We start from the raw sequence: 16265 nt of genomic DNA, 5'->3' as shown, positions 1-16265 counted from the left end.
TTTTCTTCACGAGAACATAAAATTTTCATTTGTGCTCTTCTTCTTTCCTTCTTCTCAATTCAACACTGACTTGATCGTCAGATAGTCGCATAGCCCACGCCGACACCCACAAACGAGTGAGTCTTGATATGCAAACTCACAAATTATCCAAAGTTCTACCGGTTCAAACTTACCATGAAAGTAAGATTGAGCAGTGTTAATCGACATCAATATATACATGTCACTATATATAAAAATTTAAACCTTTTACAAAAAATAATTTTAGTCATCATAAATTGTGACAAATAGACTACCTGTGGCACATGATAATAATTTGCATTTAAGTTACTATTATTCTAGAATTATTAACTATATATACTGAGCACAGTATGATGATCATCATCTTACTATAAAAGAAAGATCTGGTAGTTGTGCGATCGCACGCAATTAATAGAGAATGGCCAGAAACACTAACTCTTTCTAGTTAGAGTTCTCGATCAATATTCAATTCCCTGATCCAGTCACTACTCATTCAATAATTCTACCTTCCAACGACATTAATTTTATTAATTATATATATATATATATATATATATATATATATATATATATATATATATATATATATATATATATATATATATATATATATCGTCGATAGAATTCATCTTTAATTAGTTGCTAAATGCCTGAACCCCCAGCTACCTGATGCAGAGCAGAGGATAAATACATATAATCCAACACTCACATCACCTGCCTTGCTTTCCTAGCTAATTCATTCATTTGTATTCACAGAAATACAATAGAATTATTCATCTTTAATTACTTGCAGCTGCCTAAACCCCCAGCTACCTGATGTAATTGAAATGTTGCCTTTTGATCCAATTGAAATGTTGCTTGCTCCTAAATGTACTCGAAAAAGATAGGCGCATAGGTATGTCGTTTCGTAGATTTACCGACCTCTAGGGGCTACTCTACTCGATCGAATTCGTCTTGAAGAATCATTGTGGCAGGGTTAAGGAGTGAATTTGCCTTTCTTCACTTGAATTGCTTACTGCTGAGTCCCTATCAGCGAGAAGAAGCCTTAACGTTTGTGCAATGTCATGTAGTTGGATCACTCAACCATAACTTGGCATTCTCACATGCTTGGTCTGACTGCATTGATTAATGGAGGAAGAACATCTATGTATCTATCTTCCCAAGACAAGCAAGCCACAAAGTGAAAGATCGAATTCAATAATTAGAAGAATTCATATAGATCGATGCTTTGTAACTATTTGTTTTTAATTAAAAAGTACTTTTGTTCCTACAGTCATTCTCTGTTGTAATCACTGAACTTATATATCAGATCACAGTTGAATTTAATTCTTAATGATAAATCTGTACATGTATTATAAATTTGAATATGTAATTCCAAGAGAAGAGAAGAGAAGAGAATAATGAGTAGTCCACATAAGAGTAGATGAGACTCACAAATCAGACGTAGTTACGATATGAATGCGAGAGTTTTGCTTGCTCTTACTCAGGGAGTTAATGAGCAGATGAGAATTCATTTGTGAGTAGTCACATCTGAACAACTTACAGAATTTATGATTTGGAATTGGATGCATCTATCCTTCAACCATATATAATACGGATGTCAAACAATTCCAAGTTATTAATTAAACAATTGCAGAAATTATTATTTTTTTTTAAAAAAAATATATTCTCAGTTGAAGTAAAAAATGTAAGAAAAATTATTTTTAAGAATCTTATAGTGGAACTACGTAGTTCTCACTTTTCACATAAAGTAGCTAGTTCAAATAACATTAATTATCCATAGTTGGCTTGCAAATTTTTTTATTTTCAAATGAGGATGCAAGAAAATATCTTGTAGAATTTATTGTAAGTCCATTGAGCCATCATTTTCATTGGTTTGTACAAGCAACTTTGAATATTTTTGTGAGAATTTAAATTTGACCTCAACTTAGAAATGTATGTAAAGACACAATACTATTTGGATTAAGACAGTGGATAGTCAAATGAGTTAGAAGGGACGAATATATATAATTATTCTGATAAATAAAAATATTTAAATATATTATTAAATACTTTACTGTTACATGGTACCCAAGGGCTAGTTAAATACTACCTTGGTAGCATAAATAGGAGTAGAAGAGGACGTTAAATACACAACTATTCTAGCGTTATCTTTTTTTTTCTTCATTTCTACTTTATAAAAAAATTAAATATCCTTTATATACGGTTTCTTCACCTCTGATAAATGATCCAACTAACTAATCATTACGCTATAGAGTAGAATCTAGGGTCTGGACCATATCTATTTTGATATTTGAATAATATATTATCTAAGCATGAAACATTTCCATAAGTAATCATACACCTATAGATCAATTTATAACTACAATACATTATAAATTAATTTCTTCTAATGAAAAAAATAATCCTAGAACACTAATTGTAAAATGATACATCATTTGCATTTTCTGATTTACCTTACTTATGAAAAATTTCTATAGAACTGAGTTAATCACTTCTAAAATTAGCCAGTTAAAAAATTAGATATCTAGATTATAAAAAAATCACTTTATTTAAAGAAGTTTGTCGGATTTATTGTGATGGTTAACTCTTTGGGTTTCCATCAAATACTTACAAGCACTTCATTTAGTGGAGGATTATCAGGAAGTTGGGAGCAGATAAGGTAGTTAATTGGTAGGCGGAGATAGGCCAAGCAACAAGAAATCTTGATAATGGTGGTCGAAGAAACTTAAACAAAAGTTGCATGAGATGCAATAATTCATGGAGAACTGAAAGTAATTTTAGTAGAGAGGCAATATGAACAGCGTTGTTACATGGCACCATGCTGGTTGCAGATATCAGTACACAACATTCAGTTTAGCACAAAAAACAAACAAACAAACAAACAAACAAAGAAGGCACTCACACAAAGATCATTGAATTAAACAAGGCATCAACCAACATGCAAACAACAAATATAAAGCAAAACGGAGGCAGAAACTTCTCTATGTACAGCAGTACCACAGCTCGAGAGGAAAGAATAGGGATGGCAAGGCACCAATTATTCACACATTCAACTGCTCTCAGCTGCAGCAACAATATGGCTGAAGGCAAAAAGGCAGGATCTTCTACTGCGATCCCCATCTGAAACCGATCGCGTCAAACTAGACCCTGGTTTCGAGCACCTCATCAGGCATGGGCTCGTCTCAGGAACTCCTCCCATGCAGAGCGTCGAGTGGAGTTTCATGGAGGGGAACCTTTGGCAGCTCAAGGATCTGAAAGAGGAAGAGCCCAAAGGAGGCACCCCTGTGCAATGGATGTCAGGTTTGCAGAATTGAGTAGGTTCGTTAGACTCAGATCCCTCAACAGTCGGGCAAGTGGTGCATATAGATAAGGAAAGGCTTGTTCGGGGCAGCTCCCTGATTGGACTCATCCCAGGAATCTTGGTGAACGAGACGATGGCATGCCGGCATAGTGGACAGGGTATGGATCCTGGTGGACCTGAAATAATAGTTGCCGTGCTGTTGGTGGAACACAAGTAAAGCGCACATCTGGTGCAGAACTCGTGGTTACAAACTGCAACATGAAAATACTATGGCAGTAAATATGCATATTTTGTAAGTTAACTTCAGCATGACATTTTAAATAGCTTATCGCCTAAAGAAGTGCCTCGCACCAACCAAGCCATCATAGATTAGATTTGATTAGCTATATATGAAGCAGACATTTCAGCAGTGATAATATCTCAAGATACACCAAAGTTGCATTCCACACCAGGATAAGGAATGGTGACAACAATGCGATCACATTTTTGATACATGTATAGTTCCATTTCTGAATTATCAGATGAGAGGGCATCAAGAAAATGAACACAGCTGCATTAACTTAAACAAATAAACTTTATAGCAAAGAAAATGGGCGGAAAACAAATAGTATGGCAACAATGTAACAGAATAATTAAGCTGAAAGAGGCTAAAACGTATTGGCTAATGAAAATTGCACTCTAGATATCAACTAGCACCATGAATAAACATGCCCTGAAAGTGGAAAGAGGCTTGTACCTTCAGCAGCGACTGTGCATCTTCTTTCTAAGCAAACTACGCATGGATCAATACATGCAGGTGAATGGATTGTGCTTCTCCAACCAAATTCTCTAGAAGAGGTGAACAAGTACATAACATTATTAAAAAAAAATTAAACACCATGAAAAACAAGAATTAAGAAAGTGCAAGCCAATGGTATTGAGCTGGTACAGTTAACATGTGCAAGAAGGATATAAACTCACCGAGCAATTTTTATGATGCTCATGAGGGGCAGAGATAAATATGGGGAAGGAAGAATCTTTATGCTAACATTTAATTGCTTATTCAGAATGCCTTCCAGCCAATTTCTATGCCATGAATGGGCTACCATTAAAGGTGTGCAACTGTTTAGGAAAGCAACAATTTATGAGATTATACAGGCATTTCCACATGTATCAAAGGCAACATTGAAACAAAATGAAGTAGAAAATTGGAAATAAGCAGTACTCTAGGAACATAAGATCAGGTCCTTGGATTATTTGCAATATACAATCATAAAAATATCAACATTTTCTTAGAGCTGCTTACACATCTGTTTGTGTCAATAGTGAACATTTTGCAATTTTCCTCAATTTTTTTTTTCTTTCAAAGCAGGAAAACTAAATCTAAACTATTGGGTGTCACTATTCCAGCAAGTTGCTTGTGTGCATTTCTAGTATAAAATGAAACTATTTTAACATCATTTCTGTGGCACTTTTAATTTGCATTTCTCCATGTCTGTTCAGTTAACCTACTACAATTCAATGTAGACTCTAAATATTGCTTTCAAATCCATGTAAACTTCAAAGTTCATCTAAGAATCTTATTGTTGAGTAAAATCTACAAAAACATGTCCAAGCAAAGAGGTTTTAGTTGTGAAGAAACCGCAAGTTTTTCCATCAACCAACATCAGGTTACATATATGACAGCCATAACAAAAAAAATTCAAAGATTAACTGTCGCATTTACTATTATTTTGTTGAGTGTTTATGAGACTACAAAAATTGACTGAATTAGAGTTTATGATTGCCAAAATCAGTATTAAATAGCCAAATTTCAATTTTAGGTTATAACATTTAATTTTAAATTATCATAAATTAGGCTATTATAGATTGTGTTGCCTCCTCCCTTCCCTCTATCTGAGCTCTCTTTCTCTCAAGTAGACACAACATGAATGTCAACCCTCCTCTATGAATATCACCTCACTCGATCAATCACTAAGATTTATGTTACTTGTGATGACCCTGGAGTTGTCCTTTTATCGAGCAACCCTGCACATAACCTCCTAGTAGCTTTCACTCATCGTAACATTAGTGCACAATCATGCAGAACAATACACACTCACACTAGCAGTGATATGTAGGTACATGCACTCATGTATCATTTATAATGTGCCATCATTTGCAGTAGCTAGCCCCATTTCTTTCGAGGCACTAACCCGATCACAATTCACTTGTAAAACATAAAAACATTTAGCCTCTTAGTTTGAGTTTAGCTACTTTTTTCTGTTGGCTTGCTAATCATGGATTTATATTCATGATTTAAAATTCAGAGCATCAATGGAACACTAAGTAGGCATCAAATTTTCAAGTACAAATGAACCAATTGATGCAAACTCTTATCTCCTTCCCTTTATAGCGAGCAATTCTTATAGCCTCTGAGCCTCAAGGAAAATAGTTGCTCAATGCTTTGCAATGAATTATTAGAGGTATAAAGATCAAATTAGGTGATTGATCTATCCTCAGGGCTACACTACAAATTAAGTAATTGTTTCCAAGTAGAGGTGCAGGCAAAACCACAGTTGGTTGAGGTTGGCAGTATAGGGATTGAGAAAAAATTTGATTTAGAGTTTCAATTATATATTTTTTATAAAATTAATTGATATAATTAATTGAGAGGTGTGAAGTGGATGAAATGGCAACTAGGCAAGTATAAAATCAGTAGTTAATAGATCATTGATAGGATTCTAACTATAAGATTTATTAGGTTTTAATAAAGTACATGATAGATTAGTAAATTTTGAAAGTTGGTAGATTGTGTTGTTCATGTTGTTGGATATGTTGAACCCTGCATTGTGGTTTTGTATATGATGTGATCAAGTGCTGTTATCGCATTCATACATCTATCATGCTCGTTATATTGAGGATCATGACACCTTTCACATTATAAGTTGATCATTAGTGATGAAATATCAAATGACATCATACATGATAATAACCAGGTGTCCATAATGTCTACACATTGTAGCTCAACAATGTTGATGTCATTCCATGATGCTGATATAATAGTCAAATCATGGTGATTCAGCTTCAGTGAATATATCAGTTGGGCCTTTGACTAATATAAACATATGATAGTTATTAAGACCTTTTGGACAATTATTAGTTATTACAGCTCATAAAGAGATCTTACAAGTATTTTATATCAATGAGAAATTCTAGTTGCTGGATGTAGGTGTTGGATGTAACATCGTTAGGGCTACCCAATTGATGGTAGTCATATCTGTGTTTAAGAGAACACATGGTATCACTCTGGATGGATGTATGGGGAAACACAAGTGGGCCAGATACACTGGTGAATGCGTTGACATGCCTATAGGTTATATTGATAATAGTAGCTAGATGCAAATCATATAATGCAAGATATTAAAGTGGCAGAATGTATTGAAGAAGAGAAGATAATGCATGAAAAGGGATGGTTGATGCAATTGATTGTAATTCCTTTTGTTACATTTTTTTTTTCTTAGTGCTATGATACAGTAATGCAACTCTGTTGTTGTCAAGCCTTATTTAAGTTTTAACCCATATCCATGTTGTCATGCAATCTATTTTGTGCATTGTGCTCACTTTCCTTATTTTGCCTCTAATCTCAGGATGATTTTTTAGTTGCTCACATTAGACACTTCTAGTTGGTTGTTTTGTGATTGATGTATGTTGCTTAGTTATGTTTTTTACTCCAAACATTACTTTAGATCATGCATGTCGTGCAAAGTCTATCATTCAGTGGATCGAACACGGAGGGGGAATGACAATTGGTGTTATTATTTCACCATTGAGATTATTTAAAAACAGAAATAGCAGTTAGTGTTGCATGTGACAAATCCTATCAATCTACAGCTCCAATTGAAGAAAACATTATGAAAAGTCTAAACAGGTTTAGCATATTCAAAGCATACCCATTCACATTCTCAGCGCCCAAGCTGGCCCCTCTAGCAATAAGAACCTGGATGCACAGATGCAATATATAAGCATAGCAGTTAAATATAGCAGTGGAAGAAATTGAATGTCTGCAAAAATTACTTACTTCACAACATACAGCATTTCCACCGCAAGCAGCATAATGAAGGGGTGTACTTCCAGCACCTGGCAATTGACATCAATAGATATGTCAACTATAAGACATACCAGTTTCAGGATCAACACTACAAATAAACTGAAGTGCATGTAGTATCTAGAGATCTCATGCAGAAATAACTAAAAGAAATAATGGGATGAACTAGTTTTTAGTGAAAAGGGAAAAATGATGTAGAATCAAGAGAAACAAACCTATCAGATCAATTGTTGAGCCATCTTCCACTGTGACCTCAGAGACTGAAGCACCCAAGTCTAAAAGCAAGCTAACAGTCTCTGCATGGCCATTTAGTGCTGCCATGTGAAGGGCTGTAATGCCCCCATCTGCTTTCTGGTTAACTAATTTAGACAAGGCACTGCCAATCACAAATTGGAAAGAACTAACTTTACCATGAAGACTAAAAACACCAAGAAAACTGCATAGCAAAGGTAATACCTCTTGTCAAAGTCAGAAACAGAAGATTCATGGGTAGATTTTCCCATCATCCTATCCCAAAACTCAGGTATACTTGGAACATAGTCAGCAAGGATAAGCCAGATGCAACGAGCATGACCATTTAGAGCAGCAAAGTGGAGAGCTGTTCCCCCATTGACATAATCTGTTCTGTGAATCTATTGACAATTTCCAAATATTATATGAGAGCTATTAGGAAGGCATAACGAGAACAAAGCCAACAAAATATGAAAAAATGAAATGAATAATAAACTTACATTAGGTTTGAAAAGCATTAGTGTTTGAACAACCTCCCAGTGACCAAATTGACAAGCTTGCATCAAAGCAGTCTGCAACAGAAAAAGATTTCTGATATTAAAGATATGAAATAGAATTTTTCCACTATCAAAACATACTAAAAATTAAGGAACTTGTGATCTTCCAGTTTCAACAGGAAGAACGTAGGACAATGATAAATCTTCAATCAATTCACAAAAAACATGAGTCAATTGGGAACAAACTTAGGGTTTTAGTTCTACCTGTCCTCGTATGTTTCTCAGGTTAATGTCGACTCCAGATTCAATCAAAAGAGATACAATCTGCAGATTAAAATCTCAAATAAACTTCCGCATACGTTGACCAGCAAATCACGATCCAAGTATGAAATGAAAGAGGGGAAAGGTGAGAAATTACCTCATGGTGACCTTGAGCTGCAGAATAATGGAGAGGTGAATTCCGAACACCAAACGTCGAGTACCGGGCGAGCCGGGGATTGTACTCCAAAAGCGCCTTGGCCTCCTGAAGATCCCCATCTCTCGCCGCCGAGACTAGCCTCTCCCCGGATGCGGAGCACCCGAAGGAGTTACCCATGATGCTAAGGAACCCCATTATCTCGAAAACACCGCCACAAATCCGAGAATAAGGAGGAAAAATCGAATCTTCAAGGGAGCCAGAAACTCTTACCACCACCACCACCGGAACCGAAAACAATCCAACAGAAAATTTCCGGACATCTGCAATCCACCGCTAAATCAAAACCACCAAGATCCGGCAACAACCTCCATTACAATTCCAGACCAGGTAGAGAATCCGAACGAGGATGGCTCCCCCACGGCCCAAAGAAAGAGAACCCATTCTTTAAGACGAAAAGCAAGAAGTCACGCCCGTGTCCCGGACCACTCGACGCGAGTCTCCATCCTCTGCGTCCCGAACTGCTGGGAGATCGGATTGAGGCAGGGAAGGCGGAACCAGAGAAGATCAATGGCGACTGCGGAAATGGTACAATAATAAATAATAAATAGGGAAAAACAAGAAGTGGCAAGGGAAATGCAGAGCTGGTAATCGAGTATAATTATGATAAATAATAATAATAATAATAATTATTATTATTATTATTATTATACTGGCAATTGAAGCACCGAACTGGTCAACACATGTCTAATGATAGTAATAATAATATATTATTACTGGCATCTCTAATCCGATCTCGATAAAATAAATCTAACTAAATTAATCTATTTTTTTAAAAAAAAAAGTTTATCAAAATTTTAATATGGATGACAAGCAAACTGTTTAGGAGTTTAGATTACTTGGTGGACAGGAGATGAAAAGGAACTTTATCGCATTCTATTCAAACTCAATATTTGAAGATTAGTTCATGAGATTTGTAATTAGGCGATTGAAATAGACATTTTTAGGCAACAAGCTTTATTTAGGCGACTAACAGTTGAGTTTTGGTTCATGTTAACATGTGTTTTGGTTTATGTTAGGTGACTAGTTGGAAGATTGTTTTTCTAACTATATGAGATTTGGCGCGGTCAAGATTGGTTCAATTCAAGACTCAAAAGGTCCATTGAAGTTTAAGAAGGATAATATCAGACATCTATGAGATGAGTAGATGGGAGCTGATTTGATAACTTTGATAACTATCATAAGAGGTGAACTTTATACCTCTGGAACATAATTGAGTTGGTTATGACAGAACGGAATTGTTGAAGTGGATAAAGGTCGAATCTCAACGAAGCCGAGGCAATGCCCTCTTCCGTTGTGGTCAACTACAGCTTCTTGATTTACCTCCTCACAGATGGTCATGAGGCTGACCGTGTAGGACCGTTAGGATAACAGATTCTACCTTTTGCTGAAGTAAGAGGTGAACTTTGTAGGTGAAAGTAAAGCATAATACGTAGAACAAACAGTGAGCTTTGGTACATTCAAGAGACTGAAGGACCTATCAGAAAGTGGGCACTTAGATGATAATGTAAAATTATAATAATTGAAAGATAATGAGATCAAAGAGATTATACTTGTAACCTTTGGGTTTGAGTTTGTGTAAGATAAGCTTGATTGAGAACCTTTAACAGGAACATAGTCCTTGATTGATCTCAAATGATTCTGAAAGTTTATAAGGTCTAAATCAAGCAAAATTGGACATCGAGTCAACTAATATTTGTTTTAGTTGACTAGGTTGCACACTCGATTGCTTGAGTTAACTCATGTTCATTTATAAAACCATTTAGAAAATTCAATTTAACCTCAATTTGGTAAAGTTTAAAACCTCTAAAAATGACAAACCCTAAAATTATCTAAATTTGGTAAAATTCAATCCTTCCACCTGACTGAAACCTTAAACCTTAAACCTTAAGTGTAATCTTGTCTTATTAGTTGAACTGTTCCATAAGTCATTGAATTATGATTTGAAACCTTAAACCTTAAGTCAGTAATCTTGTCTTATTAGTTCAAACTGTTCCATAAGTCATTGAATTATGATTTAGTGTAAATAGCTTGCATAAAAAAATTTGTTAATTTTTTACTCCATCTTTAATTGTAAAGTAAATTGTGCTTCAAATTTACTTGATAAGACGAACTAATGAGATATTTGAACACTTAGAATTATCAAACCCAGCATTAGCATTAACACAGAAATCCCTGTTTATTGTCAATTCATAATCCCCAACTCCCTCGAGTCAGGCGATGCCATCAAAACAATAATAATTACCAATAATAGAGTTGTAGCTCCTCACGTTTCTCCAGCCGGCCAATTAATCATAGCAACAATTGAAGAACAACGAGCCACGTAGAGTCAATCAAGTGTCAACTTAAATCATTCAGAAAGAGACATGGGAGTATCAAGGAACCTCAGGGTGCAAACTAACAGGAGAAATCGAGATCCTAAACAGAAGCAAATTAACCAATTCGATCAAGAAATCATGCAGAAACAGAGTCAAATTAACTGTAACCTCGGCTAAGCACACCTCATATATGGTAGGGAGAAGACGAGCTTCAAGAATCAGAAGGTAATCCATCTGTGGCAGTTAGAAAGAGAAGCATCAGATGGCTTTACAGTTTTGCAGTGATCACTGTGACCCGACAACCAATCCAGCCCCTTCAAAACTTCAAGCCTAATGTCAGGCTGATAGAGAAGATTAAGTAGTGGCATTTAACTGAAAACACAGACTGTGTAAATTCATTTACCTGTTAACATCTACAGAGGAGAGCACAAGGAAGAAAAACAAATAGTTTAGAACATATTTACAACAAAAAGGATGAACTGATGCTTTTCTACCAGTTCTGTTTATGTGTAATTGACACTGTATGGAATTCTTTGTCGCTTTAAAAAAGATTGTTGTATCATTTCCTGCATTCCTGTAGTAAATCCTCCTCTGATTGCCCAACTTCGGCATCAGTAACCGGTGCTTGCCAGAAAGAGAGCATATTATTCCTTTATAGAGAATCCTCAAATGACACTCCCAGGTGTGCATTTTTTTCTGGCTGTGCGGATACAAGAGCTAGGCCTTGGAGCATTTTTATGACCTCAACTGTATCATCAAGATAATACCTTGCCTTGCTTGGCTTCTTACCGACTGTGCAGGCAAACACTTCATCACTTGCTGGCAGCAACACATTATTTGCAGAACTAACAATGCTCTCGAACATATCTTCATCAGACTGATCATCACCGATGCACAATACAAAATCTGGACGCTTTCCAGTGCTTGACATGGTCTGCAAAAGATTTCCGACAACTACACCTTTGCTTATCCCCTGCAAATAATCCCCACATTATAAGATAGTTATGTGTACTCAACTTAAACAACATAGGATGTGATAAGAATTCTAATTTTTTGATCTCATAATAGATAATTCAAAGCAAGGTCCCTTGTAAATTCACTAATATGCGTCTTTCATATGGAAATGGTCTATTAGATGTATGCTTGTGTGACACATATAATACAGTAGAATCAATCTTAAGCATGCTCCTTTACTTGATTATGGAGTTACTAGGAATGTGACATTGAGAGTGGTTATTTCTTCAGATGAGAAGAAAGATTCTCTGACAAAGTTGGTAAAACAATGAACATAATGTGGCCACATACCTGGGGATTCACTTCAACTATATGTTGGCCTCTTTTCACAACCACAGGCTCATTAGCAAGCACATTTTCTAGGTGATCCAGGAGTTCTTTAGCCTGACAAGAGCTAAAATCTGGATCAGCATATTGATGATGCCAAACTAAGCCACTGTCTTTAAACTCAATGTAGGATCCATCTGTCGCCTCAGTGTACAGTTGCATCACAGGTTCTGCAATTTTTTTCCAATCAAAATCAGTAGCTAGGGTGAAAGACTCCCATGGAGAATCCTGATTCCATCTACAGGAGAAACGCCAACATCAAATAGTATTAGTATCAAACAATGCTGAATGGCATGGACATATTCATAAATACCACCTGTTGATTTGCTGACTTCCAATTAACAGTTTGCACAAATTCATAAGCTTTTATATATATATATATACTTCCAAGTATTTGGTATCTATTTTTCAATTTTCGCATAAAAATATCCGCAACCACATCATCTGATTTGATTAAACTAAAAATGGCTTCAAAATTAAATCAAGTGCCAAAACAACATTTCAGCATAAAATCATAAATTCTTATATAGGTACTGCTGAGGATTGAGCATCTATTTATTAATTATAAGATCAAGCATATCTACAACCACATCATCTAATTTGATTAAACAACATTGGACGTCTTAAAAATTATATGGAGTGCCAGAACATCACCAGAGTAACTTTGCTCATAATGATAATCACACATCAACGCAATCCATTGAATACAATCCAGATCTTCATGCAACACTTCTATCAGCGATAGACATTTATGATAGAGTTAATGCAATCCAACAAAATTAGGTATTGGAAAAGTAGCATGCAACAATACATACAAGTTTCAGCAAATACACAATCAATATGATAGATTCATCTACAAGCCAGAACAATTTGCATACAAATTGCACACTAGCATGCAATTAGTATCAGACTAATTCTTGTTTACTTGTTATCTCTAATTGAAGTGAGAACTAGCAAAAATAACTAGTATACAACAATGTAATAAGGATGCTAAAGCAAAATATAAGGATTGAATGTGTGTAAAGGTACCTTGTGAAGTAGCCATGTTCTGCAGAGATTCCCAACTTCGCACAGGGAGCAAACCACTTGCTCAATTCATCCTTGCCTCTTCCACTGACCACAAAAACTACATTCTTCGGGTCGCTGCACAATTCATTCAAAATTCCAATAACCTCATCACTTGGTTTTTTGTCAATAGAAGTCTGAGGCATCATTGTACCATCATAATCAAGCAAAATGAGCCTACTGTTCATACTCTGGTATGCTGATACTATATGCTCAACTGACAACTTCCTAAAATTAGGACCTAGAGCGACAACTCGGAAACTCATTCCAAAGCCAATACCCCAACATCTCCTAAGGAAGTGGTCCTTGCAAGCTCGCTGTAAATCCTGATCAAAAGACCTTGCCCAGTAAGCAACATCATGCGAGCTCACATACTTGTAGTGTTTTTCATGCCGCAATTGCTTCTCTATCTCTGGCATTGTGATGGCTAAAAACATTGCCTCTGCCACAGCATCCACATTCCATGGATTTACCCGAATTGCTCCACTAAGGGATGGTGAACAGCCAATGAATTCAGAAACTACTATCATGCTTTTCTTCGCAGCACCCTCCAGAGCAGCGCTGCGCTGCCTACATACTGTGTACTTGTAAGGCACCAAATTCATTCCGTCCCTCACAGGATTCACCACACAGCATTCAGCCAAGGCATAGAATGCTGCCTTCTCATGAGTTGGCATTGTTCGATTTATCAACACAACAGGTTCGTACCCTGGCTTACCAAACCGCTCGTTGATCCTCCTCGTGATTGCTTGAGCCTCTCCCTGGACCTCCTGCACATCTCTGCCCTGGCTCCTGGCCGGGTTGGCAATTTGGACCAGGATAGCCCGTCCCCTTAATTCCGGATGCTCTTCCAACATTTGCTCCATCGCCAAGAACTTCAACCCGATACCTTTGAATAGGTCCATGTCATCCACCCCGAGCAACAAGATTTTGTCTTTATACCTGTCCTTAAGCTCCTGGATCTTGGCGATCGTCTCAGAAGAAGATAGCACCGATTCAAGCTGACCTAAGTCGATGCCGACTGGAAGGATCTTGATGGTGACCGTGCGCCCATAGTACTCGATCCCGATATATCCTCTCTTGGACTGGTAATCGAGACCAAGCAATCGAGAGCATGAAGAAAGGAAGTGGCGAGCATAATCGAAGGTGTGGAAGCCAACAAGATCACAGTTGAGGAGGGCACGGAGGAGCTCATCGCGGACGGGTATTGAGCGAAATATCTCGGAAGAAGGGAAGGGTGAATGGAGGAAAAATCCGAGCTTTACGCGGGGAGATCGCCTGCGGAGAAAAGTCGGGAGCGCGAGGAGGTGGTAATCGTGGATCCACACGAAATCCCCATCCGTATTGAGAAGCTCGATGAGGCGTTCGGCGAAGAGTTTGGTGGCGGAAAGGTAAGAAAGCCAGAGGGCGCGATCAAAAGGGAGGCCGCCGAGGGAAGAGGGGGAAAGAGGGAGGAGGTAGTGGAGGAGCGGCCAGAGGTAGTGCTTGCAGAAGCCATGGTAGAATCGCTGGTGGAGGTCCGGTGGGAGGAAGACGGGGAGACATCGAAATCGGGCATAGAGCTGGCGGGAGAGGTCAGCATGGTGGGCTGGGTCGACGGCCGCTGGGAGGGTGCCAACGCGAAGGACGTCGGCTTCGGGGGGTAGTCCGGCACGGAGCTGGAGGGCGAGGGCGTCGCGGTCGGGGGAGAAGGCGAGGCCGCAGGAGGCGGCGGGGTCGGGGACGACGCGGAGGGGGAGGCGGTGGGAGACGATGATGCGGCGCTCGCGGGCTGGGGTGGGGGAGAAGGAGGCGGGCTGGTCGTTGTCGGCGGAGTCGGGCATGAGGAGCGTATCAGGGGGGAGGCGGGGCGGGCGGAGCGGATCGTCAGCGAGGTCGAGCAGGGCGGAGGAGGAAGACATGTGAATGGGATTAGGGTTGCAGAGGGAGGAGGAGGAGGAGGAGGAGGAGGAAGAAGAGTAGAAGAAGCGGTGGCGGGTAGAGTTTTGGGGTGGGATCTGTTGGGGTATGAATAGATAGATATATAGAGTGGAGGAAATGGATAAGGGCTAACTAAAAGGGGAGGGTGGAATAAGTATCTATCTCTAGAGTAGGAGGATATCTATCTACATTGTGTTTATTTTGCACAATTAACTTGAGCTTGGATAAGGAAGAAATAATAGGACAAGGCCGGTTGGATAAATAATAATAATAATAATAATAATAATTATTATTATTATTATTATTATTATTATTATTATTATTATTATTATTATATATATATACGATTTTATTAGGTTGTGCGTTTTTTTTATACGGGTAGCGTTCGTGATTGAGTGCGCGTTAAGATGAATTGAAGTATCCGAAAATGATCTAGATGCCCGACGTATTCAATCGCAAACGGATGTCGCCTAGAATTTCACTCTTTTATATATATCAGATCCTTGTGTGTGTGACTAATATAATTGCAGGTGTCACATGGACACTTTTTTTTATGTCTGTCACGTGTGCAACGCCTCTCAGTTGTGCACGCCTATCATGCACATGGGATGAGCTTCTGAAACATGAACATTGACTTTTTTTATTTACAGTTAAGACATTTAAGATTTTTTTTTCTTCAGAGTTTAATAGTTAGGTTATAGTATTAAGTATAAAAATGTTTTAAAATAAAAAAATAGTTGCTCACGAAATGTATCGGATTATTATCTCGCATTTTTTATTTGACATATCCCATGAGTCAATACTATAATCCAACCTTTAAATTCTAAAGGAAAATTTTTAAATGACTTAACCGTAAGTCAAAATAAATAAATAAAAAATAAAAAGGCACCGTTCAAGTTTTGGGTGTCCCAAATATTCTATCAAATTCAGGACATGTAGGATATTAAATTCATATAAGATATATAAATGAATCGTGCATTATAAGACGTATAGGATATCAAAGAAAGGTCTTTGGTAGTAAAGTGTAGCT

At 37.5% G+C, this 16265-nt stretch overlaps 2 protein-coding genes across 2 annotated transcripts; both read right to left on the bottom strand.

Moving 5' to 3' along the window:
• Nucleotides 1-2919: 2919 nt before the first annotated feature.
• Nucleotides 2920-11178, bottom strand: LOC141832037 (putative E3 ubiquitin-protein ligase XBOS32). Its single transcript, XM_074719501.1, has 11 exons — nucleotides 11093-11178; nucleotides 8535-9108; nucleotides 8381-8440; nucleotides 8120-8191; nucleotides 7845-8020; nucleotides 7604-7764; nucleotides 7362-7420; nucleotides 7234-7280; nucleotides 4283-4423; nucleotides 4059-4150; nucleotides 2920-3573 (listed from the first exon to the last, which is right to left on the bottom strand). The coding sequence occupies exons 2-11, from the start codon at nucleotides 8727-8729 to the stop codon at nucleotides 3071-3073; spliced, it is 1506 nt and encodes a 501-aa protein (XP_074575602.1). The 5' UTR covers nucleotides 8730-9108; nucleotides 11093-11178; the 3' UTR covers nucleotides 2920-3070.
• Nucleotides 11179-11276: 98 nt separating this feature from the next.
• LOC141832036 (putative alpha,alpha-trehalose-phosphate synthase [UDP-forming] 11) lies at nucleotides 11277-15279 on the bottom strand. Its single transcript, XM_074719500.1, has 3 exons — nucleotides 13280-15279; nucleotides 12215-12488; nucleotides 11277-11882 (listed from the first exon to the last, which is right to left on the bottom strand). The coding sequence occupies exons 1-3, from the start codon at nucleotides 15214-15216 to the stop codon at nucleotides 11562-11564; spliced, it is 2532 nt and encodes an 843-aa protein (XP_074575601.1). The 5' UTR covers nucleotides 15217-15279; the 3' UTR covers nucleotides 11277-11561.
• Between the last annotated feature and the right edge of the window lie 986 nt (nucleotides 15280-16265).

This window comes from Curcuma longa, chromosome 7 (genome assembly GCF_044706935.1).
Source record: "Curcuma longa cultivar G26 ecotype Majalengka, Jawa Barat chromosome 7, ITB_CL_G26_1.1, whole genome shotgun sequence".
In the NCBI taxonomy this organism is placed as follows: Eukaryota; Viridiplantae; Streptophyta; class Magnoliopsida; order Zingiberales; family Zingiberaceae; genus Curcuma; species Curcuma longa.
This window is presented reverse-complemented; position numbering and strand designations above follow the sequence as displayed.

Coding starts and splice junctions, on each gene's coding strand:
- LOC141832037 (XM_074719501.1), bottom strand. CDS start 8,729: ATGGGGTTCCTTAGCATCATGGGTAACTCCTTCGGGTGCTCCGCATCC. Junction 7,421..7,603: donor CTCAACAATTGATCTGATAG/GTTTGTTTCTCT, acceptor GTCAATTGCCAG/GTGCTGGAAGTACACCCCTT. Junction 4,151..4,282: donor AGCATCATAAAAATTGCTCG/GTGAGTTTATAT, acceptor CACCTCTTCTAG/AGAATTTGGTTGGAGAAGCA.
- LOC141832036 (XM_074719500.1), bottom strand. CDS start 15,216: ATGTCTTCCTCCTCCGCCCTGCTCGACCTCGCTGACGATCCGCTCCGC. Junction 12,489..13,279: donor GAACATGGCTACTTCACAAG/GTACCTTTACAC, acceptor TTTCTCCTGTAG/ATGGAATCAGGATTCTCCAT. Junction 11,883..12,214: donor TAGTTGAAGTGAATCCCCAG/GTATGTGGCCAC, acceptor GATTATTTGCAG/GGGATAAGCAAAGGTGTAGT.